This window comes from Loxodonta africana, chromosome 3 (assembly GCF_030014295.1).
Source record: "Loxodonta africana isolate mLoxAfr1 chromosome 3, mLoxAfr1.hap2, whole genome shotgun sequence".
NCBI classification, from domain to species: domain Eukaryota; kingdom Metazoa; phylum Chordata; class Mammalia; order Proboscidea; family Elephantidae; genus Loxodonta; species Loxodonta africana.
This window is the reverse complement of record NC_087344.1, coordinates 54,507,196-54,535,069: the sequence shown is the minus strand read 5'-3', so window position 1 is coordinate 54,535,069 and position 27,874 is coordinate 54,507,196. Positions and strand designations below refer to the sequence as shown.

The window sequence follows — 27,874 nt, the reverse complement described above, 5'->3', positions numbered from 1 at the left end:
TCCACAGCCTGGCTTTTTCTGGTTTGCTCCCCCAGGACAAGTCTCATGTTTCTCTGAAGAACCTTCAAGAAGCTAGACAGCCTGTCTTGAAACTTAGAGAGAAGGGAGGCCCACAGTTGTTTCTTGAAATCTGAGTAAGTATTATTTAAGGTTTATTTTTCTTCAGAGCCCTCATAATTATTTAAAATTGTTTTACTTATGAGTTTACATGTTTATTGTCTGTCTCCCTCACTAGAATATAACTTCCGTGAAGGGGAGTCGTCTGTCTTAGTCAACACTGTATCCCCAGCATGTGGCACAGTGCCTGGTACATACCCAGTGCCGTCAGTTCCGACTCATAGCAACCCTATAGGACAGAGTAGAACTACCCCATGGGGTTTCCAAGGAACGCCTGGTGGATTTGAACTGCCAGCCTTTCTGGTTGGCCGCCGTAGCTCTTAACCACAGTGCCATCAGGGTTTCTGCCTGGTACATAGTAGGTGCTAAAATGTATTTATTACATTAATTAACTGGTTAACTTGGGGTGGGGGTGGATATCTATTTATAATGTCCTTAGACTTTAAGAAAGGGTTTTTAAAACTCTGTAGACTTCCCGTTGCTTTTTTTTTTTTTAAGCTTTTTATTTTGAAAAAATGATAGACTTACACCAAGTTGCACTGATAGTACCAAGAGGTCCCTTGTCCCTCATTCAGCTCCCCACAACAGCCTTTGCTTTAACAATTAAGTCTAAACTCCTTAGCTGAACAGTGAGGGAAGACCTCTCAGAAGAGGTGACATTTGAATTGAAAATTCAGGGAAGAGTGTTCCAAGCAGGCGAAACGGCAGGTGCAAAGGCCCAGAGGTGGGAACCAGGTTGTGTGTTTGAAGACAATCAGTGTGGCTGAGTGTAGTGAACAATTTGGGCAGAGGGTGGAGTGGGATCTGAGATGGAGCTTAGAGGTAAGCAGGGGCCAGATCGCATAGGACTTTGTAGGCCATGGTAAGGAGATTGACATTTATCCTGGAACAATGGGAAGCTTTCAGAATCTTTTAAGCAGGCAAGTGACATGATTGGTATATATGACAAAAATATCACTTGGTCTACTATGTAGAGAATAGATTGTATGAGATCAAGAATGTATTTTGTTAAATGAATGAGTGAATGAGCTTGGCCTGAGCCCAGCTTTTTGTGCACAGAGTACATCCCCCTCCTCTGTGCTTCTTTGATTAGAAGGCTGTTTAGTCTTGAACTAAGAACTCATGTGGGGCTCCTCAGATACCAGCCCAATAAAATACTATCTTGGGCTCCTCTGGGTGATAGGTGCAATTACTGCAGCCTCCAAATGGTTTTTTTTTTTTTAAGTTGATTAAATGAAGTGAAAATTGCTGAGCCTGCAGACATCATAGCTGGGTGCTGCCCTTGGTACCAGCTTTAGTTCATGGTTTGAGCTGTCCTCTTTGGTCTTCCACCATGGAGGCTGGGGAACGGGAGGGTCTGTGGTCTGGGCTGATCCTCTGAGCCACAGAAAACTACCAATCTCAAACTTGGGTTGTTGGAGCAACAATTGGATGCCAGTCCTGCTGGGTGACCTTGCCAAGACCTTAAACCTCCTCTCTGAGCCTCAGCTCCTCCATCTAAAACAAGAGGAGGAAGATCCCTGGGGTGGTATAGAGGAAAGAGTGTGGGATTTGGAGCCAGAAGTCTGGTTTAGATCTCATCACTTACTGACTTTGCAACTTTGGAAAAATTGCTTGGCCTCTCTGAGCGTTTTTCCTCATGGCAGTTGTCTTAGTCATGTAGTACTGCTATAACAGAAATACCACACATGAATGGCTTTAACAAAGAGAAATTTACTCTCTCACAGTCCAGTAGGCTAGAAGTCCGAATTCAGGGTGCTGGCTCCAGGGGAAGGCTTCTTCTCTCTGTCGGTTCTGGAGGAAGGTCCTTGTCTTCAGTCTTCCCTTGGTCTGGGAGCATTTCAGTGCAGGAACCTCAGATCAAAGGATGCGCTCTGCTCCCGGCGCTGCTTTCTTGGTGGTGTGAGGCTCCCATGTCTCTCTGCTCGCTTCTCTCTTTTGTATCTCAAAAGAGATTGGCTTAAGACACTATCTAATCTTGTAGATCTCATCAATATAACTGCCACTAATCCATCTCATTACATCATAGTGATAGGATTTACAACACATAGGGAAATCACATCAGATGACAAAATGGTAGACAGGCATACACTACTGGGAATCATGACCTAGCCAAGTTGACAGAGTTCGGGGGTGGGAGGTGGGGACACAATTCAATCTAAGACAGCAGTTGTGAGAATTAAGTGGGTTGGAAAGTGCTTTGTAAACTGTCACATGCTGTACAAATGTTGGTGTGTTGCTATTCACTACCTCAGGGTTGTTTCAAGAAGCTAATAAATTATTAGTCATGGACAGATTTTTAAATAACTCCTCTACAGAAATCATATTTTGAGAACACGAGTTTTTATTGCTCAGCTGGATAGGAATGAAGCTATGGACCAAAAACAGTGCAGAGTCTGGTTATTAGACTAGAAATCTCTTGGCAATATGACAAGTATTTAAAACAGGTGGTGCTCAAGAGCTCTGGCTTCGGGCTCTATCAGTCTGTCGTTTATGGGTTGTACTCCTCTGAGCCTGTTTCCCCATTTGTAAACCGAACATTATGGTAAACCAGTTGCCGTCGGGTCAGTTCTGACTCGTGGCGACCTCACATGTATTAGAATAGAACTGTGCTCCACAGGGTTTTCAATGGCTGATCTTTTGAAAATGGATCACCGGGGCTTTTTTCCCAGGTGCCTCTCCGTGGACTCAAACCTCTAACCTTTGGTTACCAGCTGAGCATATTAATTGTTTGCACAACCCAAGGACTCCGGACATTAGAGCCTGGCACCTGGTAAGGGCTCGATAACGTTTGCTCTTGGTATTGTTTACTCCCCCTTTGTTATGTGCCAAGCGCTGTGCTGAGCATTTCATTTGTTTATTGATAATTTTGTTCATTTGTTTAACAAACATTTATGTAGCACTTAAAGGAGCCCAGGTGACGAAGTGGCTAAGCATTCAGCTGCTAGCTAGAAGATTAGCAGTTCAAACTCACTGGCCACTCGCAGGAGAAAGATGGGGCAGTCTGGTTCTGTAAAGATTATAGCCTTGGAAACCCTGTGGGGCAGTTCTACTTTGCCCTATAGTGTTGCTATGAGTCAGAATCAAGTAGAGCAATGGGTTTTGGTTTAACCCTGTGCCAGCTCTGTTCCAAGTGTTTACAAATATTTACCCACATGGGCTATATCATTTAGTCCTAACACAGCTCTTCCAGGTAGATACTGTTACCATCCCATTTTGTGGGTGAGGAAACCTGAGAGCAGAGTTGAGCTGCCCAAGGTCCCATATCTATCAGGGGGAGGTGCTTGGATTCACACCCAGGTCTGTCTGGTGGCTGAGCCTGCATTCCTATCCTGGGTGCCCTGTAGTCAAGGTTAGCACCCCTCTCTGACGGCCTGGCACTGCCAGGGACGTGGATCCCCACTCCCAGCGCCCTTCCTACCCCTTGAATGCCTGGTTTGGCTTGTCTTTCCCTGTCTCTCTTCTCCTACTCTCTCCTCTTTTCCCTCCCCTTCTTTCTTCTTCTCTCTCCTCCCTTCTCTCCCTTTGTTTCATTGAGGCCTATCCATACATATAGTACACTATACTATACTATTAAAAAAAAAACTATTGCCATTCCTATAGAACCACCCGGTAGGGTTTCCTAGGCCATAATCTCTGTGGAAGCAGACTGCCACATCTTTTTCCCACAGAGCCGCTACTGGTTCAAACCACTGACCTTTCATTTAGCAGCTGAGCACTTAACCTTACACCACCAGGGCCCCAGATACAATATACACATACAATAAAGAGCATAAATTTTAAGTGTCCCTCTCAGTGAACTTTTACACATATTTACACCCATGTCCCTGAGTGATGAAAACGGTTAAGCACTTGGCTGCTAACCAAAAGTTTGGCAGAATATACCCAGAGGCATCTGAGAAGAAAGGCCTGGCAATCTACTTCCAAAAGGTCACAGCCATTGAAAACCCTATGGAGTGGCTCTACTCTGAAACACGTGGGATCACCATGAGTCAGAATCGACTAGACAGCAACTGGTTTTTTTTTTTTTTTTTTTCCTAATCATCACCAAGGTCAAAATATAGACCCAGAAGACTCCCTTTTGCCCTTCTGAGCAGATACCCCCTCGCAGAGGTAACCATTCTTCTGACTTTTATCACCATAGATTGGTTTTACCTATTCTTCAACTTCATACAGGTGGAATCTTACAGTATTAGTCTTTTGTGAGTAGATTTTTTTGCTTATCATTTTGTCTGTGAGATCATCCATGTTGCGGTTAGCTGCAGCTTGTTCATTTTCATTGCTGTGTAATGTTCCATTGTGTATATGTACTGGAATGTACCCATTCTACCGTGGATGGGCATATGGGTTGTTTCCAGTTGGGGACTCTTGTGAATGAAGTTGCTATGCGCCTTCATGTACATGTCTTTTGGTGGACAGGAGCTCTCATATCTCTAGAAGTTGATTACTGGGGAATAGGAAAGGCATAAGTTTAGCTACAGTGGATACTGCCAACAAGTTTTCGAAAGTGCTTGTACCAGTTAGGACTCCCACCAGCAGCAGGTAAAATTTCTTTTTCCTCCTGTCCTCGCCAGCACCAACACTTGGTCAGTCTTTTTAATTTTAGCCATTTTGATGGGTAATAGTAGTATCTCACTGGGTTTTAATTTCCATTTCTCTGATGGATGATAATGTTAAGTACCTTTTCATATACTTATTGGCCATTTGGATATCTGTTATGCAGTAACCGTTAAAGTCTTTTGCCCATTTTTTAAAACTGGATCGTTTGTCTTTTTCCTCATGATTAATTCCCATTGCCATTGAGTCAATTCTGACTCGTAGTAACCCTATTCGGCTGAATTGAACTGCCTCATGGGGTTTCCAAGGCTGTCAATCTTCCTAGAATCAAATTGCCACATCTTTCTCCTGCAGAGTGGCTGGTGGGTTCAAACTGCCAACTTTTTGGTTAACAGCCAAGCACTTAACCACTGAGCCACCAGGGCTCCTTAATGATTAATAGGAGTTGTTTATATAGTATAGATACAAGTCCTTTGTTGATATGCGTTTTGAAAATATCCTTCCTTAGTCTGTAGATCACGTTTTCATCCTCCTAAAAGTGTCTTTGATGAATTAAAAAAAAAAACAAAAAAAACAAACCTGTTGCCGTCAAGTTGATTTGGACTCACAGTGATCCCATGTGTTTCAGAGTACAACTGTGCTCCACAGGGTTTTCAGTGACTATAATCTTAGCAAGTAGATGGCCAGGCCTTTTTTTTTTTTTTTTTAATTGTGATTTAGGTGAAAGTTTACAGAGCAAATTAGTTTCTCATCAAAAAAATTTATATACAAATTGTTTCATTGCATTGGCTGCAATCCCATATTATGTCAGCACTCTCCTCCTTTCCCATTCCACCCTGGTTCACCGTGTCCCTTTGTCCAGTTTTCTTGTCCCCTCCCGCCTTCTCATCTTTGTTCCTGAGCAGGTGTTGCACATTTGATCTCATATACTTGATTGATCGAAGCAGCAATTCCTCACATGCGTTGTCGTTTGTCTTGTAGGCCTTCCTAGTCTTTGGATGAGAGGTGAACTTCAGCAGTGACTTCAAGTCTGAGTTAGAAGGGTGTCCGGGAGCCATAGCCTCAGGAGTTCCGCTAGTCTCTGTTAGACCAGTAATCTGGCCTTTTTTGTGAATTTGATCAGTTGTTCTACGTTTTTCTCCTGCTGTATCTGGGACCCTGTTTTATAATATCAGTCAGAGTGGTTGATACTAATAGCCAGGCACCACCTAGCTCTTCTGGTCTTGGGGTTGTATAGGCTGTGGTTCTTGTGGTCCATTAGTCCTTTGGACTAGTTGTTCCCTTGGATCTTTAGCATTTTTCCCTTTCCTTTGCTCCGGACTAGAAGAGACAGATAGTTTTATCTTAGATGGCCAATCACAAGCTTTTAAGACCCCAGACGCTACTCACCAAAGTGGGGTGTAGAACATTGTCTTTAAGACTCATGTTGTGGCAATTGACATAGATGTCCCCCGAGTCTATGGTCCTTTGCCTCCGAGCCTGGGACCTTCATCCCATGAAGTATTCAGTTACGTCTAAGAGGTTTTCCCAACTGTGCCACTTGTGTGCTCTATTGTCCATATGAGTGTATGAGCAGCATCTACAGTCGTGTATTTAGAAATTTCTGCCTCCAAATGCCAGGCCTTTTTTCTGTGGTGCTGCTGGTAGATTCGAACTGCCAGCCTTTTGGTTAGTAGTCAAGCACAAATCATTTGTGCCACCTGGGATTCTTTTGATAAATAAAAGTTCATTTTAATGAAGCCTACTTCATCAATCTTTTCTTTTATGGTTGGTCATTTTTGTGTCCTGTTTAAGTAATCTTTGCCTACCCCATGGAAACATTTCTTACTGGGTTTTTTTTTTTTTTTTTCCTGCAGGGCTGGCAATGGCCACGTGGGAAAGACCTAGCCAGAGGCTGCCTCAGCAGCAGCCTCAGGTAGCCGAGGCAGCCACAGAGGGGGACCCGAGTCTGCCCACAGGCCGGGAGCTGGCCGAGGCCAACCGCTTCGCCTATGCCGCGCTCTGTAGCATCTCCTTGTCCCAGCTGTTTCCAGAGCCTGAGCACAGGTGAGTGTTTTTGTCTCACAGTGGGAAGGTCATACTGCCCAGATTTTCTTCAGGGAGGTAACCGTTGACAGCCTGGCAACCTGCCAGGTACTGCCAGCACTGCGGTGGTGGGGCTTACACAAAGAGGACCAGGCTGTTGCCCTTGCCTTTAAAGAACTCACAGTCAGGTGGGGTTAAGACATCCCCTCATGCAGTATTCACTTATTTATACCTCTACCAAGCATTTTTTGAGCACCTACTGTGTACCAGGCACTATTTGAAGTACCTGGAGGATCCAAAACCCCAACCTGTTGCAGTTGAGTCAATTTTAACTCATAGCAACCCAATAGGACAAAGTAGAACTGCCCCCATAGGGTTTCCAAGGCTATAATCTTTATGGAAGCAGATTGCCACATCTTTCTCCCACAGAGCAGCTGGTGGGTTCGAACTGCTGACCTTTCAGTTAGTAGCCAAGCACTTAACCACTTGCCACCAAGGCTCTTTCAAGACTGTGACCTTTCAGAAGCAGATCACTAGGCCTGTCTTCCAAGGTGCCTGTGGATGAGTTTGAACCACCAACCTTTCAGCTAATACTCAAGTGCTTAACCCTGCACCATCCAGGGATCCCAGGGATATGTAGTTTTTTAGTAAGACAGGCACTGCCCCTGCCCTGAAGTAGGACACGGTCTATAGGAGGATAGGCTATTTATTTATTCATTCAGCATGCATTTGTTGAGCACCTACTGCTTACTGAGTGTAGTGGAAGGCGCTGTAGAGGAAACAAAGAAGAGCAAGGCATGGCTTCTGCCTTTGGGGTACTTACTGTCTAGGGGAGGTGACTACATCAGTGACTGTGGTAGTGGAGCATGGGGTAAGCTCCATGATGGGTTTAAACAGGTTCTTGTGGGAGCAAGAGAATGACAGGTTTAACGACAGTGTTACATTTTATTGTCTGCTGTTTACCAATATCTGCCATGTATGCATTTGTGTGTGTGTGTTTACATCATATATTTGGAGTCAGAAGAGCAGAGTTGTTAAAAAGCATGGGCTTTGGAATCAGTGAGACCTAGAATTAAATCTAGGATCTGCCACTCACTGGTTTTGTCACCTTGAGCACAGCATTTGCCTCCTTGAGCCTCAGTTTCCTCATCTGTAAAATGGGCGATGGTAATACCTACTTCATCAGGGTTGTCATGAAGATTAAACAGTGAGATGAGGCATGTAAAGCATCCCCATGTTCAATCCAGTGCCCAGCCCACAGTAAACTCCCAATAAATGTGAGCTCTTTTCATTATTAAAACTTGGGGCATCAGGGAAGGCTTCATAGGGGAGGTGACATCCAGGCCGGGCTTTGAAGGTCAGGTGAATTTTCACCATCATAGGTGGGGGAAAGGTGGGGACCAAAATGGAACTGAAGCACCTGGACTGGCCAAGGGGAGGGCTGCCTTTGCAAATGGGGAGTTAGCTGGGTGAGTGGAGTCCCAGGCTCCAGGAACTCTGCATGACAGGACTAGACACACAGCCAGAGAGGAAACTGCGAAGCAGATTCATGGAGGGTCTTGAATGCCAGGCGGAGGAACTTGGCCTTTGTAGATAGTGAAGAGAGGCTGGAAGGTTGGAGCAGGCCAATGACTTAACTGGATTTCTGTGTCTAAAATCTTTAATCCCCAAACGTGTCTGGAGCTGTTAGTACCAGGGTCCAGCAAGAAGCATGGAGGGCAGGGTCTGCCTTCAAGGATTCAAGAAGGATGAGTTTAGAGGCAGGAGGAGGCCAGTTAGGAGGCTGGTGTAGTTAGTTGCAAGGAACAAGGACAGTGGCCAAGGTTGGGGGGACAGATGAGACAGACTTTTCTCAGGGAGAACAGAGTCAACTTGGGGCAGGTGGATGTTGTGGACGGAGGCAGAGAGAGGAACTAACTATGGCTCCAAAGGTTCAGGCAGGCTGGGGAGCATAGAAGGACAGAGATGTCATTACTGAGACCAGGAACAACCGGTTGGGGCAGGAGATGACAAGAAGTTCTTTCATCTGTCGTGTTTTCAAGACCCCTACTCAATGCACCCCCGCTAAGTAAACCTCCGTCATCCCTTGGGTCTTGGCTATTTTTTTCGTGTGTTTTTTAATACCTTTGTCTCTCCCACTGGACTGAGCACTCGGATTTATTCATTTATACCTCCAGGAAGCTTTCCTTAGCCTTTTCCCCCCACCCCCTGGCCAGGTGTTTCTCCACCTGTGTGCCCAGAGACCTGTCACTGCAGCCACCACATGCACTGTCATCCTTCCCGTGTCCACCACCCCTCCAGTTTGGGCTCTTGGAGGACAGGAGCTGCCTTGTCCATCTCTGAGCCCCTAGTGCCTTGCACACAGCCTGGCATAGCATAGATACTTGGTAAAGGTTTGTGAAAAGGAGTGAATAAATCCTGGCTTTATTAGCACAGGGGCTGTTCCGTGGGCTTTGACTCAGATCTGGGTTCACATGCTAACTCTGCCACTTCCCAGTTGCATGTGACCTTGGGCAGGTTATTTAACTTCTCCAAGCATCAGTCTAGTCATCCGTAGAATGGGCTAATAATAACCACCTTGCAGCATGGTTGTAGGATTTAAATGGGACAATGTAGGTAAAGCACACAGTACAGTGCTTAGTGAATGGTGGGGCTTGCTTTCTAACTGTGACTTACTCTCTTTGCCTTAGTTTCCTCATCTATAAAATGGTAATAATACTGGAACCTACCCCTATCAGTCAGAGTATTTTGGGCTGCAAGTAACAGGACACTGATCTAAAAGAGATTTGAACAATAGATTTGTTTCTCCCACTTAACAAGAAATCCAGAAGTAGATAGCTCCAGGATTAATTTACTGCCTCAAAAATACTTTGAATTGGCTTCACTGCAGTTCTCTTGGCCTTCCCTTCCTGATCACAAAATGGCTGCTGCAACTCCAAGCATCACACCCTCAAAGGACAAGGCCCAAGGCAAGAAGGAGGACAGACAGATTCTCCTCAATGTCTCATCAGGGAGGAATATTTCTTGGAATATCCTGAGAAGCCTCCCCCTTTTGTGTCATTAGCTAGATTTGGTCACATGCCTGAGCCTCAGCTGCAAGGGAGGCTGGGAAAAAATAAAGGCATTTGCCATTTTCAACCCCCATCATGAGAGAGGGCTAGGGAGTTACTACTGCAGAGAAACTGCCAACAGTGTCTGCCATCATCAGACAGGTGGTTGTGAGAAGGGAATGGTTTGATGGCCCCCGCAGAGCCTAGCACAGAGCTACCGCCAAGGAAATGTTGAGTGTTCTCATTATTAACAATGAAACCAACCGCATCCTCTATCGGGAGGTTAGAAAACATTTCACTGGGATATCCTGTTCCCGAGCAGGGGGTGTCCCATCTCCCACAGGAGTCTGATTTGCTCCCTGCTCTGGCCCACATTGTTGTTGCTGTCGCGTTGGCCCCTGACTCATGGCGACCCCGTGCACAATGGAGTGAAGTGCTGCCTGATCCTGCACGTCTCCATAGCCAGTTGCCCATCAGACCGCCGTGATCCACAGGGCTTTCATGGGCTGATTTTTGGAAGTGGATCGCCAGGCCTTTCTTCCTAATCCAACTTAGACTAGAAGCTCTGCTGAAACCCGTTCAGCACATCGTAAAAAATCAGTAACAAAAAAAGCCAAACCGGTTGCCGTTGAGTCGATTCCAACTGATAGCGACCCTATAGGATGGGGCAGAACTGCCCTGTAGGGTTTCCAACGAGCAGCTGGTGGATTGGAGCTGCCAGCCTTTTGGTTAGCAGCCGAGCTCTTAACCACTACAGTACAAGGGCTCCAAGCAGCATCATAAAAACATATAAACCTCCAGTGACACTAGTGGCTACACATAGAATCAAACCGGATGTCCTGCCAGAAAGGCAAGAATTCTACCACCGGACCACCACTGTCCCCACTCTGGTCCATACCTGTGCTGTATCTGGGAAGCCTCCATCCTTCCAGAAATCTCCTCTGACCTGATAAACCCCATAGACGGGGGAGAACTTTGTGTACTTTGTTCACATAAGCAAATACTTATTAACCCAGAAGTTAATACCGGGGCACTTGCAGAAGTGAGTTATTGTTCTGTACCCCCAGCAGCCCCCTCCGCCCCAGTGCTGTTGCTTGCAGCTACACAGAGCCATAAGCTTTTGCTGGGGGTGTTTCCTCCTTGAAAGTTTCCGAGTCAGTGTGCCAGCTGTTTCCGCGGGGTTCCTCTCAGTTTTCTGAGACACAAAACCCATCTAAATAACCTCCTCAATCTCTTTAAAACCTCGATAAGCTGCTGGTTTCAGTCATCTTTAGAAAATACTCTGTGGCAGTTTTGTCCACGTGGGGCATAAAAGCAAGCCTCTAAAATATTTATCAATGATGCGGGCTGTAAACATCACAGACGCTGTTGTTCCCCACAATTAAGTCTATTTATTAACCATGGCATAGACCAGGACCCAGCAAATATTTTCTGTAAAGGGTCACACAGTAAATATTTTAGGCATGTGGGCCATACAGTCTCTGTGTCAATACTCTGTGGTTGTAACCTGAAAGCAGCCGTAAGTAAATAATATGCAAATGAATAGGCATGGCTGTGTTCCAGTAAAACTATTTACAAAAATAGGCTGCAGGCCTGGATCTGACCCCCAGACCAACTAGGAGTCAGGAACCCTGGAGCCTAGGTTAGGTTTTTCCCCTGCCCTGCTTTGAGTCCCTAGATAAGCCATGTCCTCTCTGCAGCTGAGGGACTCCCTCTGTAAGGTAATAGTACCACTGCACAGAAATGGAGTAAGAGTGAAAGGGCGTGCTGGATGCATGGGCTTAGCCAGTGCCTGGCATGTGAGGTTGCTGTTGTTGTTGGGTGCCATGGAGCTGATTTTCAACTCACAGGGACCCCATGTGACAGAGTAGAACTGCCCCATAGGGTTTTCTAGATTGTAATCTTTATGGAGGCAGATCACCAAGTCTTTGTTCTGCAGAGCCACTGGGTAGGTTAGAACTGTCAGCCTTCCACTTAACTATTTGCACCAACAGGGCTCCTTGTGATGTGGGGAGTGCTGGGTAATTAATCCCTGGGAAAGGATGACCGTCTGTGCTATGGTTAAGCGTGGCCTGTCGGGTTGGAAACCCTGGTGGCGTAGTGGTTAAGTGCTACGGCTGCTAACCAAGAGGCTGGCAGTTCGAATCCGCCAGGCGCTCCTTGGAAACTCTATGGGGCAGTTCTGCTCTGTCCTATAGGGATGCTATGATTCGGAATTGACTCGATGGCAGTGGGTTTGGTTTGGGTTTGGTGGGGTCTGAGAGATGTAGGTTTGACCCTTAGAGCTGTCCCTTATCTTCTCTGGATTTGGGTTTCCTTGTCTCTAAAATGGAAACCCTGGTGGCATAGTTAAGAGCTACGGCTGCTAACCAAAAGTTGGCAGTTCGAATCCACCAGCTGCTCCTTGGAAACCTTGTGGGGCAGCAACGGGTTTGGTGGTTTTGTTTTGTTTTGTTTTTTTTGTCTCTAGGATAGGGGTAAAACTGTTCTTCCCACCCTCGGGGGGTTGTGGTGAGAGTGAGGTGAGCCAGTGTATGCGAAGCACTGAGCACAGGGACCAGCAGGGGTTTGCTCTGTTATGGTTATTTGTTGGTGTCAGTGTTGTTGATTTTCATATATTTCGATGAGGCCACCAACCAATATAAGCAATTACCAAGGCCCTGCCAATCCAAAATGCTACTCATTATTTGATAAATGGCACTTTACTTGTATGTTTGTTAACGCATTCATTTGTCTGTTTAAGAAAAGCAGTATAGAATACTTGATAGCTGCCTGGTATTTTTCTAAGCACGTGACAAATGTTAACACAGTTAATCCTCAGGACAACCCTATAAAATAAGTATTATCATCATCTTCACTGTTTTATAGATAAAGAAGCTGAAGCACAGAGAGGTTAAGTAACTTGTCAAATTTCACACAGCTAGTGGCAGAGCTGGAATTTGAACACAAGTCCTTGCTCTTTGGCCCTCCACTGCTGTTATGAAATGCTTCTCTACATCCAAGACTTTCTTCATGAACATAGGGCCAGGTAATGCTGCCGCCCTCGGCCCTGAGCCCTTTCTGCCTATAAATACACCCTTAAGTAATGTTCTGAAACCCTGGTGCTGTAGTGGCTGAGAGCTTTTGGTCAGCAGAGGCTCCTTGGAAACCCTATGGGGCAGTTTATTTTTATAGAGTTGCTGTGAGTTGAAATCGACTCAATGGCAACAGGTTTTTTTTTTTTTTTTTTTAAGTAATGTTCAGTTCACTTAGTCATCCATTTCCCCATACATACCACATCCTCATACCAACCTGGGGTAGTCCCGTAAATTACAATGGGTTAAATTATAATTATTGTAAGAACGGTAAAAAAAAAAAAAAAGGTAGTAAACATTTATTGACGGTTTACCAGGTATCAGGTGCTGTTACCCTGTCATTTAATCTTCCCCCATGAACCTATGAGCCAGGTCCTATTGTCATCCACATTTTATAGCAGAGGAAAGTGAAGGTAAGAAAGGCGAAGTAAAGACACACAGCCAGTCACTGAAGAAGCTGGGTGTTAGGGATTGAATTGTGTACCTGTAAAAAGTGTGTTAACTTGGCTAGTCCATGATTTCCAGTATTGTGTGACTATCCACCATTTTATCTGATGTGATATTCCCATGTGTTATAAATCCTACCTCTATGATGTTAATGAGGTAGAATTAGCGGTGGTTATGTTAGGTTATGTTAATGTTAGGTTTTTTTATGTTAGGTTATGTTAATGAGGCAGGACTTAATCTATAAGATTAGGTTGTGTCTTAAGTCAGTCTCTTTTGAGATATAAAATAGAGAAGCAAGCAGACAGACATGGGGAACCTCATGCCTCCAAGAAAGCGGTGCTGGGAGTGGAACACATCCTTTGGAACCGGGGTTCCTGGGCAGAGAAACTCCTAGAACAGGGGAGGATTGATGACAAGGACCTTCCTCCAGAGCCGACAGAGAGAGAAAGCCTTCCCTTCGAGCTGGCGCCCTGAATTCAGACTTCTAGCCTACTAGACTGTGAGAGAATAAACTTCTGTTCGTTAAAGCCATCTACTTGTGGTATTTCTATTATAGCAGCAATAGATAACTAAGACATGGGGACTCCTCCCAGGTGGTCGAACTTCAGAGCCTAGCTAAACCATTCTCTGCTGTCTCCCTTTGCCGCCTTATAAATAAAAATAATGATGCTAACATTTATTGAGCATCTCCTACATGCCAAGTCCTGGTCTGAGTGCTTTATATGTTTCATTGAATTTAATCTTCAAAGAACCTTATGAAGTTGGTCTCTTAAACCCATTTGGCAGATAAGGCAACTGTCTTAGTTATCTAGTGCCACTCTAACAGAAATGCTAGAAGTTCATGGCTTTAACAAACAGGAATTTATTTTCTCACAATTTAGGAAGCTAGAAGTTCAGATTCAGGGGTGTTGGCTGTAGGAGAAGGCTCTCTCTGTGTTGGCTCAGGGAAAGGTCCTTGTCTCTTTTCAGCTTTTGTTTGCTGGTTCCTTGTAGATCTCATGTGGCATGGCATCCATCTTCCGCCATCTCTACTTGCTTGCTTGCTCAAATCTACTTTTTTATATCTCAAAAGAGATAGACTTAAAACACACCCTGCGCTAATACTGTCTCATTAACGCAACAAAGAAAACTCATTGCCAAATGGGATTGTTGTTGTCATTAGGTGCCATTGAATCAGTTCCGACTCGTAGCGACCCTATGTACAACAGAACGAAATTCTGCCTGGTCTTGCGCCATCCTCACAATCCTTGCTATGCTTGAGCCCATTGTTGCAGCTACTATGTCAGTCCTTCTCATTAAGGGTCTTCCTCTTTTTCCACTGACCCTCTAGTTTACCAAGCATGATATCCTTCTCCAGGGACTGATCCCTCCTGATAACATGTCCAAAGTATGTGAGGCAGTCTTGCCATTCTAGCTTCTAAGGAGCATTCTGGTTGTACTTTTTCCAAGACAGATTCATTTGTTCAAGTGGGGTTATAACCACAGATAAAGGGTTAGGATTTACAACACTTATTTTGGGGGGACACAATTCAGTCCATAATAGCAACTGAGGCACAGAGAGGTCAATTGACTTTCCCAAGGAGCCGTGTCACTCGTATCCCCCTTCAGGAATGAAGGACTTACATGCCAGCTGCTGAAGTGATGCCAGCACAGCCCTGCGCTCTCAGCCCCCTCTGGGCCCTGCCTCAGCTGGACAGCTACCTTGCCCAAGGTCTGCCCTTCCCTGGTGCGGCCCACATCCAGTGACTGGTTGATGTGGGAAAATAAAGGCCTGGTCCTCTTACCCCACTTGGAACAGATCTGAAGTTTCATCCCATCTTGAGAACTCCCTGTGGTCGGACTGAGGCTTCCACTGACACTGCGCTACAGCTCAGCTGTTCCCTCCGCCCAGTGGGCTTCCTTTCCTCCGTCCCTCCCTCCCACATGTGCTGACCCCAAGGGCATGCCCTAACGCCTTCCTGCCCATCTACATATATATTTTAAAGTTACCAAGTTAATATGTTTAACAAGTGTTGGAGTCCATATATTTTTACAACAATTAAAAAAAAAAATCCTTCTGCCTCGTAATTGTCATCTCAGAGCTGCTTCCCGGGGAATCCAGATTTGAACCTGAGCCCTTCAGCCCTCCTGTCAGGGGCCAGCCTGCAGAGGTCTTTCCTCTCAGCGTTCAGCAGCAGCAGGCTCTAAGAAATGGCACGTGTGGGCTGACCAAGGTCTGTGGAGCCAGGGCTGAGTGGGCCAGGGGCTAACCTCCTGAGGTTGCCCCCACGACCAGGGAGCTCTGTCTGTTTCTGGGTAAGTCTCATTCCACCTTGACCTGGTCACAGTCCCTAAAGGGTGCAGAACCTGGCACCGAGAGTCCCAGGGCAGTGTGGTTTGAGGCAGGGTGGGCCACTGGATTTGGAGTTAGACCTGGCTTCTAGGTCCCAACGTTTCTCCCTGGGTTAGTATAATTGCCTCCTACCTGGCTCCCCTGCTTTGCATCCCCAACTGCCCCCACCTTCAACTCACCCCTCTCGCTGCCACAGAGTAGTGGCTCTAAGTCAGAAATCTGTGGGGACTGCCCCAGCCCCCAAATGCCACTCACTCCCCTGCATCTGTGTCTCAGCTCACACGCTTCCTTCTCCCTTGGGGTGACACCATCCCGTCCTCCGTCTAGGGACTCCTGGGCCTTCTGTAGGACTCAACTCAAATATCTGCTGTGGGCAGAGACCCCACAGTGTATGAGGTGGTTCCGGGAGGTGAACATAGTTGGGAGAGCAGGCCTTTCCTCTTTGCTTTACCCACTTCTGCAGTGGCTGACTTTTTCTAGCAAGCATGTATTTAGTGAGTTAAAACAGCAGTGAGTCACTTCAGGGAAGCCTTTTCTGGTCGCTTCCCCTCACCTCTGCAGGTGGATTTGGGGGCTTCCTTTTTGGTTTGGTTAGGACTTAATTCCTGCTCTGGCTAGCATATCACAAGGCACTGACTGGGCTCATTTATTACATGTGCGTCTGTACCCAGCTGTGAGCATCTTCGTCAGAGACCTGTCTTGTTGGTCTGTGATTCCTCAGCCCCCGAACAGGCCAGGCCCAGGGCAAATGTCAGTAACTGCTCATTGCCCTCAGTCTTGTGCTTTTTCAGCCTCTTTGGTAAAGTTTTCGGGGGAGAAGAAACTAAAATCCATCCCCTAAAATTAGGGGATGCATTTCACGGATGACAGTCATCAAGTTTTCAGCTTCTATTTATTGATTTTTTACCTACTGCGTACAGACTGCTTACGTACATGTTGTCGTTAGCGACTGTAGAGTAGGCCCCCCACTCGTAGTCACCCCCCACACAATGGAACAAGACGCTGCCCAGCTCTGTGCCGTCCCCATGATTGGTTGCGGATTGGGTCATTGTGGCCCATAGGGTTTTCATTGGTTAATTTTAGAAGTAGCATGCTAGGCCTTTCTTTCTAGTCTGGAAGACTCCACGGAAGCCTCTTCAGGATCCTAGTATCATAGCAACGTGTCCACTGACAGGTGGTGCCTGCGCATGAGACACGTTGGCAGGAATCGAACCCAGGTCGCCCACGTGGGAGGTTAGGATTCTACGCCTGAACCACTACTGCCCCTATTCACACACATGAAGATGTCTGATGTAAACTTCCCACAGCTGTGTGAGGAGGGCGTTCCAAAAAGCCTCGGGATCTAAGCTGTGGTTGTCTTTCAGCTCCTTCTGCACAGAGTTTATGATGGGCCTGGTGAAGTGGTTAGAGCTTTCCGAAGCTGTCTTGCCAACCATGACTGCTTTTGCCAGCGGCCTGGGAGGCGAAGGAGCAGACGTGTTTGTTCAGATTCTATTGAAGGACCCCATCTTAAAGAATGACCCATTGGTGATCACTCAGGTACGTACAACACCTGGGTCGGGTGGCAGCTACAGAATGGGAGCTGGGGGAGTGGGGAGTTGAGGATGGGTGTGGGCGAGTAAAACAAACTATTTCCTTTCAAAAGTCAATCTGAACATTGCTTCCAGTGGGGTGGGGTGGCCTGAAAGTTAATACTTCATCATATTATGGTTTTATGATGTTGATAATAGCTAATCTTAAATTGTTATTGAATATTAACTGTTTATTTAATATTTATATAGTTTTTATGTCCTAGTGCTTTTCCAAATATTAACTCACTTAATTCTCAGAACAGCTTTATGAGGTGTAGGCAATATGATCATCCCTTTTTATAGATGGGAAAACCGAGACACAGAGAGGTTAAGTAACTTGCCCAAGGTCACACAGCTAATAAGTGGCTCAGCCAAGTTTTGAACCCAGGTGGTCTGACTCCAGAGCCCATGCTTCTAACCACTAAACTGTAGTGCCTCTTTGGGAAGCAGCAGTTTTACTGTATGCCCTCGGGCAAGTCACTCACCTGCCCTGTGTGTGGTTAAAGCAGGTAGAAACTTGTGACATTGGCTGCCGGGGGGCAAATGTATATAGATTTAAAACAGCCCCTTCCCCTCAGTTACCTTCTGCCTTCTTTCCTACCTTTATTTAACTACCTGAAACTCTCACATTTTTATTTATTTGCTCACTTGTTTATTATCTGTCCCACCGCTAGAATATAGGGCAGAGATTGTTGTCTGGCTTGTTCTCCCACTAAGTAAAAAAAAAAAGGAAAAAAAACCCAGTGCCGTTGAGTCGATTCTGACTCATAGGAGTCGGTAAATATATGTTGAGTGAGCAGGCTGGTAGCATACCAACTTACTGCTGATTCCTGTTACCTTTTCCCCCCAGGACCTTCTGACCTTCTCACTCAAGGATGGTAAGTTGATTTTCTAAGCTTTGTAAGTTATGGGCCCCCTTCTTCATCCCCAGCCAGTAAAGCAGGGATAGGTGCCGCCACCCATGGCCCCGTCCTCCGTGGTCTTTTTGGTGCAAAGAAGGAAAGGGAACCCAATATCGTTGGTGAGCTGGTGAGCACTTCATTCATGCCAAACAGTGTATGGTGCTCCTTGGCGTGTGTCTCACTTATTCCTCACATGGCCTTGTGGTTTTACCTCCTAAGTAGCTCTTGAACCTGGCCTCTTCTCCATCTGCACCCAGCACCCCGATCCGAGCCACCATCAATCACCCCAGTCCTGAACAACAGCAGGAGCCTCCCTGCTGTCTTTCTGCTGCCACTCTGGCCAGCAGTGCTGTCTACCCTGCAACCCCAACGGTCTCTTCAAATGCACGTCTGACCTCGTCGCCTCTCTGTTTAGTGCCCGCCAGTGGCTCCTGCTGCACTTGAGAGGACCAGAACCTCCAACGTGGCTGGAGGGGCTGTGTGTGGCCTGCCCCTGCCGCTCCAGGCTCATCTCTCCACGCGCTCCCCCCCCCTACCCCCACGGTTGTACCCAGACTGACCTCTGTGTAGTTTCTCCAACATCCTGAGTTTTCTCACCTTGGCGTCTTTGCGCATGCCCCTCCGCCTGGCTGGAAAACCCTTCTTGCTCCTCTTTGTCCAGCTACTTTCTCCTTGTCCATCTCTCTGCTCAGTCATCACTTCCCTAGGCAAGCCCTCCTGGCCTCCTGACTCAAATGCTCCACCGGCATCATGTCTACCACAGTTACAGTTTTACATCTGGTTATGTGATTCTTTCAGGAGCCCTGGTGGCACAGTAGTTAAGCACTTGACTTCTAACTGCAACGTCAATGGTTCGAACCCACCAGCTGCTCCATGTGAGAAACATGTGGCAGTCTGCGTCCATAAAGATTACAGCCTTGGAAACACTGTGGGGCAGTTCTACTCTGTCCTATTGGATTACTGAGTCGGAGTTGACACGATGGCAAAGAGCTTTGGTTTTATGTGATTCTTTGATCGTCTTCTGGCGTCCCTGCCTGACCGTCTGCTCCACACAGGCAGGATCCATGTCTGGTTTTGTTCACCACCTAGTTCTGTTGCTGTACACAGCACCTGGTGCATGGCACACACTCAGTAAATACTTGTCAAATGAATTACTGAGACAGATTGGTTGCACTATTCTATAGATAAGGAAATTGATGTAGAGAGGTGAAGCAACTTACCCAAGGTTGTCCAGTAATGGTAGTGTGGGATTCCACCTGTATTAGTCTCCTAGGCCTACCATAACAAATTACCACAAATTTGGTGACTTAACATGACAGAAATTTTATTCTCTCATAGTTCTAGAGGCCAGAAGTCCAAACTCAAGGTGTTGGAATGGCCATGCTCCCCGCAAGGACTGTAGAAAAGAACCCTTCCTCGCCTCTTCCTAGCTCCTGGTGTCTCCAGGTGTTCTTGGCTTGTGGCTGCTTAACTACAGTCTCTGCCTTCATCTTCATATGACTGCCTCCTTTTCCCTTGCCTCTGCTCTGCGTGTTCTTATAAGGACACTTGTCATTGGATTTAGGGCACAGCCAGATAATCCAGAATGACCTCCTCTCAAGATCCTTAACTTAAGTACGTTTGCCAAGACCCTTTTTGGAGGCTACCATCCCACCCACTGTACCACCCTGGGGTGTTTTCCATTCAACCACTACACAGTCTGCCTCCTGAGCACCTTCCCGCCCAGGGCTCACCCTCCTGCCCAGGGCTCACCTTCCAGCTTCTTCCACCTCCACTGCCTGGGCTTCCCTGTTATTGTGCATGAGACTTCTTATTGTCCCTAGTCTGATGAGAGGTTTGGGTACAGAGCCCTCTGATGTTAATCTGATGGGACACAGGAAGAGAGAACACAAAATTGGAAATGGAATCCCCGACAACCTCCAAACCATGTAATAGGAGAAATTTCACCCAACTCCCCACTGGCACCCTGGCTAGTAGAGGGGTGGAGGGGGAGAGGAGGAAGAATAGAACTTTAAGAGAGAGAACAGTATGTGCAGAAGCGGAAGGTGGGGAAGAGCACACAGAAGGAAGGTTGGTAGGGCAGGTGTGCAGCAGGCAGGGCATTGGGCCAGGGAGGTGGCGGTCAGCTGAGCTGGGCAGGTGAGCAAGATGGGGCTCACCTGGGCAGGCTTTAGGAGGCATCACTGTCAACTTGTTGGTAGGTGCTGTCGAGTTGATTTTTGACTCATAGCAACCCCATGTGACAGAGTAGAACTGCTCCATTAGGTTTTCTAGGCCGTAATCTTTACAGAAGCAGATCACCAGGTTTTTCTCCCGCAGAGCCACCGGGTATGTTCCAGTCGCCAACCTTTGGGTTAGCAGCCAAACGCTTAACCATTGTACTACCAGGGCTCCTTTGCTGTCAGCTACCAAAAAAAAACCATTGCTATTGAGTCGATTGCGACTCATAGCAACCCCATAGGACAGAGTAGAACTGCCTCATAGGGTTTCCAAGTAGCAGCTGATGGATTCAAACTGCCAACCTTTTGGTTAGCAGCTGAGCTCTTAAGCACTGCACCACCAGGGCTCCTCACCGTCAGCTAGAAGTGAGAGAACACAGGCCTCCATGAAGGCAGCAGAGAGACCGGGGGTAAGGGGCTGATACGAGAGTCATTCTGAGGGAAGAGACAGAAGAGTTTCTGAGAGCAGATCTAGGGAAGAAGAGTGAATATACTGAAAAATCAGTAGTGACGTCTGAACTCTGGAACCCTGGTTGCCCAGTGCTACCTGCAAGAGTGTAGGTTCTCAGGAATCTTGGCATTTGCAGTCAGTGACTCTTTCATGAGAGGTGGTGGTCAGAAACCCTAAAGGAATAGGGAGCTGGGACTTCGTCAACAGGTCACAAGAACTGCTTTCTCACACTTGCTTGCCAGTTAATGTTCAGTTCAGTGCCTTCAAGGGTAGCAGAGCACGTGGGTCAGTTGGTAACCAACCCTTTCCCCCTCATAGGGTTTTCTTGGCTGTAGTCTTTATGGGAGCTTCTTGTTACAAGAATAATACATTTTCTTTATTATTTAAAAAAATACGACCTCTAAACACTTGCTAAGGAGCCCTGATGGAACAGTGGTTAAGCACTCAGCTGCAAACTAAAAGGTTGGCGGTTCGAACGCACGTGAGAAAGACCTGGCAATCTGCTCCCATAAGATTACAGCCTAGAAAACCCTATGGGGCAGTTCTACTCTGTCACATGGGGTTTCTTTGAGTCGCAAATCGACTCAACGGCACCCAACAACAATAAGAACAGAAAGCCTTTGCTACTCAAAGTGTGGTCCAGAACCAGCAGCGTCAGCATCCCCTGGGAGCTTGTTAGAAATGCAATATCTGATGCGGACTTGCTGACTCAGGAGCTGCCTGTTAACCAGATCCCAGGTGACTTGCATGCACATTACAGTTGGAGAAGCAGGCAGGACATCGGACCTTCTCTAAGGTGCACCCCCAAAGCATGTCTTTGGACCTACTCTAGCCAAACAAAACATCTTAACTCTTCATGTCTTAGAGCTAAATGGAGCCTCAAGGGGTGCTTTGGTTTAGCCCCCGTGCAGGCAGGCAAGGCATTCAGTAATGCACCTGTTTAACAGCTGAGGCTGAGTGGCTTGCCCTCAGGTAGGTGGTAGAGCGGGTCTGGGAACACTGTTTGGTCTTCAGACTCCCAGTCATGGCATTTTCTGTCTCTTGGCACCACAGCTCACATATTCAGGGGCTGTGAATCTAAGGATTTGTCACATATCTTACTACAGAGCGACTGAATCACTTTTTTAGACCAAAAGTAAGGGAAAAATAATATCTGATCCTTCTGGACTCTGTTGGAGGGAGTGGTTGGGTTTGCACGGTGGCCTGAGGTTCAAGTGGCTGGAGAGTAGGGCAGCATCTCAAAGCAAAAGCCATTGCTGTCAAGTCAATTCCAACTCATAGCAACAGAGTAGAAGTACCCCATAGGGTTTCCAAGGCTGTAATGTTTACGGAACCAGACTGCCACATCTTTCTCCCACGGAGCAGCTGGTGGGCCCGAACGGCTGACCTTTTGGTTAGTAGCAGAGTGCTTAACCGCTGCACCACCAGGGCTCCTTAGGGCAGCACCTCAGCAGATATAATCAAATATCATGAAGCATTATAATGATAAAAAAAAGCCACTATTTATTGAGTGTTTACTATGTGCTAGGCATGATGCTAAGGGCTTGAATAGGCATTTAGCCCTCTCAGCCCCCTAGGAGGGAGGTATAGGGCTTGTTCCCATTTTGCAGACTTGGGACTTTCACAGTCAAGGGTGGTTTTTCTGTGTTGGAGGGCTCAACCGTCTTCCTCTTACAGAGATTGATCGGTTGGTGGCATACAATAGAGGCGGAAGCTGTCTGTGCTGCCGGGTTTCTCCCTGAATTCAAGGTGGGGCAGTTAGTCATGGAATCAGCCCAGGAAATCAACATGAAAAGCTGCATTTCTCAAAACTTCCTAGAAGGTTGACCTTTACTGGGAGTTTTTAGAGTCTTAGTCACCAGCATTGCCACATGGGCAATTGGATAGAATTATTCTGTGTGCTCATCATTTTCTTTTCCTTATCCAGTAACAACCCACAAAGCTGTTTGCCCACACAACTGAAAAAATAAGTCTTTGATATGTTGAAGGTTAAACTGAAGCTGAGCCGAGAGCTCAAGGCCAAGGTTTCTTACCTTGGCACTTTTGATATTTGCAGCCGGATAATTCTCTGTTGTGGGGAAGTATGCTGTGTTATTGTGGGGTGTTTAGCAGCATCTCTGGCCTCTACCCACTAGATGCCAGTAACACTCCCTGAGTTGTGACAACCAAAAATGTCCCCATACATTGCCTAATATCCCTTGGGGGACAAAATTATGCCCATTTGAGAACCACTGCTCTATGACCCAAATTTCAGCCATGTCAGATGGGCCAGTTTATCTATTTGCTCCTTTACACCTTTATGTAGATTGTAAATTATTAAACTAGTTGCCGTCAAGTCAACTTTGACTCATGGGGACCCCATGTTTGTCAGAGTAGAACTTGTTCCATAGAGTTTTTGATGCCTGATTTTTTAGAAGTAGGCCTTTCTCCTGAGGGGCCTCTGGGTGGACTCGAACCTTCAGTCTTTGGGTTACCAGTGAGCACGTTAACTATTTGACCATGGTGTATAATCTTCAGGTCAGTTGTTTGAGGTAGGCACTATTGTCCCAACCTCCAGGGTAGGAAATTAAGGGTCAGGAGGCTAAGTAGGTAACCCAGGATTACATTTAAGATATTTAAATTCCATTTAAGGCAAAGCAAATCTCTGCATGAACTCTGCCTTAGTGCCTGGGAACCTTAAACTGAATCATGACTTTGCCCTCTGTACTCTGAACTGGAAGAGAGACTTGACTCTAGGCCATGGAACCCAAAAAGGCACACATCAAATGAGACATAGCAGTCCTTACTGTACACTCCCTCTACTTTCTGACCTGGTCTTTATTACCAAATTACAAACCATCTACCTCCCTGATGAATCTGAAACGCTGAGGTCTGAGCTGCTGGTCTTTGGTCATGGTGAAATTCAAACCTTGTCACCTGGTCATTTCATCAGCCTCCTTGAGATTCATCCAATTTGTCTTCAGTGTTGAAACTGGCTGGTTCTTCCATTTTTTAAGTATTTGTTGGATGACCAGATAAGGACTGAGCCTGTGTGTGCCAGGCTGTGTACTGGACACTGGGAATAATTCTGATCAGAGCTGATGCCTATTGATTGCCTACTGTGTGCCTGGCTAAGTGCTTTACAGGTACCGTTTCCTTTAAACCCTGCAGTGACCCTAGGAGGTCGATGCGGTTATTGTCCCCATTTTACAAAGGAGAAAATGGGCACAGACAGGTGAAAGGGCCTGCCCAGGGTCACACAGCTGGCAAGTGATGGAGCCAGGATTCGAACCCAGGCCATGTCCACTCTCCACATGTTCAGGGTCTACTCTCTTAACTACAGTTCTGCTTCCCACAGAGGGCTAAATTGAGACTTAGTCCCTGTCTTCCTGGTGCTCACGGCCAGGCACACAGCTCACTTTTAAGAGGGTTTAGTGAGGCCAGAAAGAAGGCTGGGTACAGTTTATGGTGGGAGCCAGAAGAGGGGTGATCCTGCTGGCTTCTAAGGAGTAGAGTCTGAGGAGGGTTTCGGGAGAAGCAGCCCCTCCTCTGTGCCCTCTGCTATGGAGACCACTGGTCCTGAAGTAAGCTTATCACTATTTCGATTCCCTTAATGGTGTTCTTCAAATAAGCTATGAGGAGAGAAAGCAGGAATCAGACAATCTCCAAAACAACCTGAGGAAAGCTACTGCCTCACAAGGGAGTCCATCGTGAAAGGCCTGTCCCTCCCACCTGCTCTCCTTCACAGACAAGCTTAAACGCCAGGCGTGGTAGCACAGCACTGGAAGTCAGGTGTGGTTTCTTCTTCATTTTTACGGGAAAAAATTCACTAAGGGTAACAATAGGGATAAAAATAAATATTCTGGAAGAAAATGTGTAGTTAAAAAAGTTGGTAAGTTGAGGGGCGATAGTGCAGTGGGCAGGGTAGGCAGTGTCTGAGTTGGTGTGAGAGGTGTGTCCCCAGTCCCCACAGACAGGAGGGAGGAAGAGCCTCTTGCCCTGACATGCTCGGGGCCACTCACAGCCCTGCCTGGCTGCCCTGGCTCTGAGCACAGCTTCTCAGCATTGCTTACCAGAGAGGCTTCAAGGAAATGGGACTATTCACTGTAAGGTTATTATTATTGATCACCTACTGCATCTCAGGTGCTGGCTAGGCTTATCACATGCTCGTCTTGTTTCATCCCAACAAGAGTCAGTTCCGACTTACAGCGATCCCACAGGGTTTCCAAGGCTGTAAACCTCTGTGGAAGCAGACTGCCACATCTTTCTCCAGCGGAGCCATTGGTGATTTCAAACTGCTGACCTGTCGGTTAGCAGTCGATAGCTTTAACCAGCAGGGCTCCTTAAAAAAGGCATTACAGTCCCCATTTTACACATGAAGAAACAGACCCAGAGAGGTTAAGAAAATTCAGACCCAGATCTGTGGGACAACAAAGGCTGAAGGTTCTGCTCTGGGCTCCCTTTCTTTGGTCTGGAGGGCAGTCCCCAAAGGGAAAGGGGAGACCATGATCTCTTTCACAAAGTCTGGGACCCATGGCAATCCCAGTGGGGACAAGGTCAACTCCAGGCCTCTGTGTCTGCCCCATACTCAAGAGATGGGGCCATTACTGAGAACAGAGGTTGGTTCAATGCCTCACAACTAGAGGCTATAATGCCCACCCTCTATGGGGAAGGGCATTTGGAAATGTGGGGTTGTTACCACAATGCTTGGGATGCTGCTGGCATTTAGTGCCAAGTTCCAGGGCTGCTGTGTGTCCTTCTCTGCACAGGACAGTGCCGTACAATAAAATAAGTGCAAAATGCATGCTTCCCTAGTCTTGCTGGTTTGGGAAGATGCCCGGAGGTGTGGGTTCTGGCCCTGGCTCCCCGTTAACCCATACAATGAATCCTAGACATGTCCCCTTGCTCTTCTTAAGCCAGAGGGATCAGTTGGGCTCCAAGGGTTCTACCAGCTCCCACGGTATGTGGTTGAGTGTCTGGGGTGGGCGCCAGGCTTGCCTGACAGCTCTGAGAGTCTGGCGCACACCTGCCCCCTGGTGGCAGAGCCAAGATTCCTGGGTTTCCCCCCAACAACTTTTCAAAGAAGGGGCCACGGGGGTGATGTTACCTTTCTGTGTTCTTGTGACCCATGGCCCAGAGCGGTCCCTGGGATTGTATGTGTACCCCACATACTCATGTACACAGAAGATAGGAGTCACAGCTGACCACATGGGTTTGTCCTGGAGCCCCAGAACTCACTCAAGAGTTATAGACATGCCTTCAAAAGACAGCCCCAGTGGAACGAGCAGATACACTGGCGTCAGAGAATCCTGGATTGTGATCCAAGCTCCACAACTTTCAGCTGTGTGACTTTGATAAAGTGTCTTAACCTCTCTGCACCTGTTCTTCCCTCATGTGCAAAATGGGGCATTTGCACCTATCAGCCTCCCGGGGAGGGAGGGTTAGTAATCACTAATGCAAAACTCCTCACATAATGCCTGGCACTCAGTAGTTAGAATCGACTCCATGGCAATGGGTCTGGTTTTTGGTTTTTGTTTTTTTAGCCTACTAGACTGTGAGAGAATAAACTTCTGTTTGTTGAAGCCATCCACTTGTGGTATTTCTGCCATAGCGGCACTAGATAACTAAGACAGTGGTGGTGGAGAGGCAGCTGTTGGGCTGTTTCAAGTCCATTTGACCTTGGACTTTTGGAAGTCCCTCCCTGTGAGGGGGAATGGGCACCCTGAGGCTGCTTCTCAGATCTCTGAGCTGGAAAGGACCTCAAGAGTCCAGGTCCTCCACCCTTGGTCTTTAGGTGGTTGCCAAAGTGTCGAGATCCTACCACTGTGGCTAGACAGTCCAGGAAACATCAAGGACTGGCCCAGATTCAGAGACAGGCCAAGAGGAAGGAGAGGAGGCTAGAAGTAATGGGTGAGCTCAGGTGAGATGGGCAGTGCTACTCACATCCAGAAGACAAGGTTCTGCTGTCCCATGGCTTTGGTCCCCTTGTCGTGGGTGGGGTCAAGGGCATGACCTCTGCAGCCAGACTACCCACTTCACTACTCATCAGTTGGGTGGCCCTGGACAAGTGACCTAAGCTCTTTGTGCCTCAGTTTCCTCTTTGACGGAATTGAGATACCAGTGGCCCCTGCCTCCTTGGGCAGGTATGAGAATTCAGTAAATCAATACATGTAGAGTGTGTAGCGCCAGATCTTATTTAGAGTCAGCAGGAGAGAACTGAAGCTTTCAGTATCTGAATTATAGGATGTTTCAGCATAATCACCCTTTTCTGCTTTGCAGCTGAGGCATGAGGGGCCCATTAATGATGCATTCATTCATACGAATATTCCATCCATTCATACAAGTGTCTAAAACAAGTGCTTTGTTTTAGACATAGGTCCACGTTCTGAGGATGCACCGTGAATTAGGAGCTTATGTTCTAGAAGCAGAGACAGACAATAAACAAGTAGGCAGATAAAATAATTGGCTTTAAATGGTGATGACAGAATAACTCAGGGTAAGGGAATAGAAGAGTCCCTGGGTGGCTCAAATCGTTAATCACTCAACTACCAAAAGGTTGGCAGTTCGGACCCTCGGAAGAAAAGCCTGATGAACCACTTCTGAGAGGTCACAGCCTTGAAAACCCTGTGGAGCACAGTTCTACTCTGCAACACCTGAGGTTGCCATGCACTGGCATCAACTCTGCAGCAACTAATTTGGTTTTGGTTTAAGGGACTAGAAAGCAATGGAAGTGACCAGAGAAGCCTTCTCAGAGGAAGTGACGTTTGAGGAAGGAGCTGAATGATGAGCAGGTCTAGAAGTGCTCCAGACATTGTCACAACTTTGACATTTAAAAGTAACTCACGTAACAAGGGTAGGAAGGGAGAAAGAGAGGTATTCACTAACTAGATAACCCAGTAGACAAGAATTATCTTAGGTGAAGGGAAGGACAGCATACAATACAGGGGAAGTCAGCACAACTGGACTAAACCAAAAGCTAAGAAGTGTCCTGAATGTAACCAAACACTTCAAGGGACAGAGTAGCAGGGACAGGGGTCGGGGACCATGGTTTCAGGGGACATCTAGGTCAATTGGCATAACAAAGTTAGTGTTAAGAAAATGTTTTGCATCCCACTTTGGTGAGTGGCGCCTGGGGTCTTAAAAGCTAGCA

General features: G+C 46.9%; 1 protein-coding gene across 23 annotated transcripts in view; it reads left to right on the top strand.

Annotated features, from left to right (window-relative positions):
• TMCO4 (transmembrane and coiled-coil domains 4) overlaps positions 1-27,874 on the top strand; it is a 130,688-nt gene that overhangs the window by 6,640 nt on the left and 96,174 nt on the right. For 17 of the 23 annotated variants that reach the window (XR_010321313.1, XR_010321316.1, XR_010321315.1 and 14 more), the window contains exons 2-5: positions 36-134; positions 6,531-6,720; positions 16,967-17,141; positions 18,024-18,051. Coding sequence is in view for 19 of the 23 variants with exons in the window: in XM_023551989.2 (XP_023407757.2) it covers positions 6,539-6,720; positions 16,967-17,141; positions 18,024-18,051 (385 nt within the window). In the remaining 4 variants the exon portion in view is untranslated. Of the gene's footprint in view, positions 1-35; positions 135-2,789; positions 2,891-6,530; positions 6,721-15,349; positions 15,566-16,966; positions 17,142-18,023; positions 18,052-27,874 lie in introns of those variants that run through there. The other 6 variants (XM_064281392.1, XM_064281391.1, XM_064281390.1 and 3 more) reach the window with 3 other exon arrangements.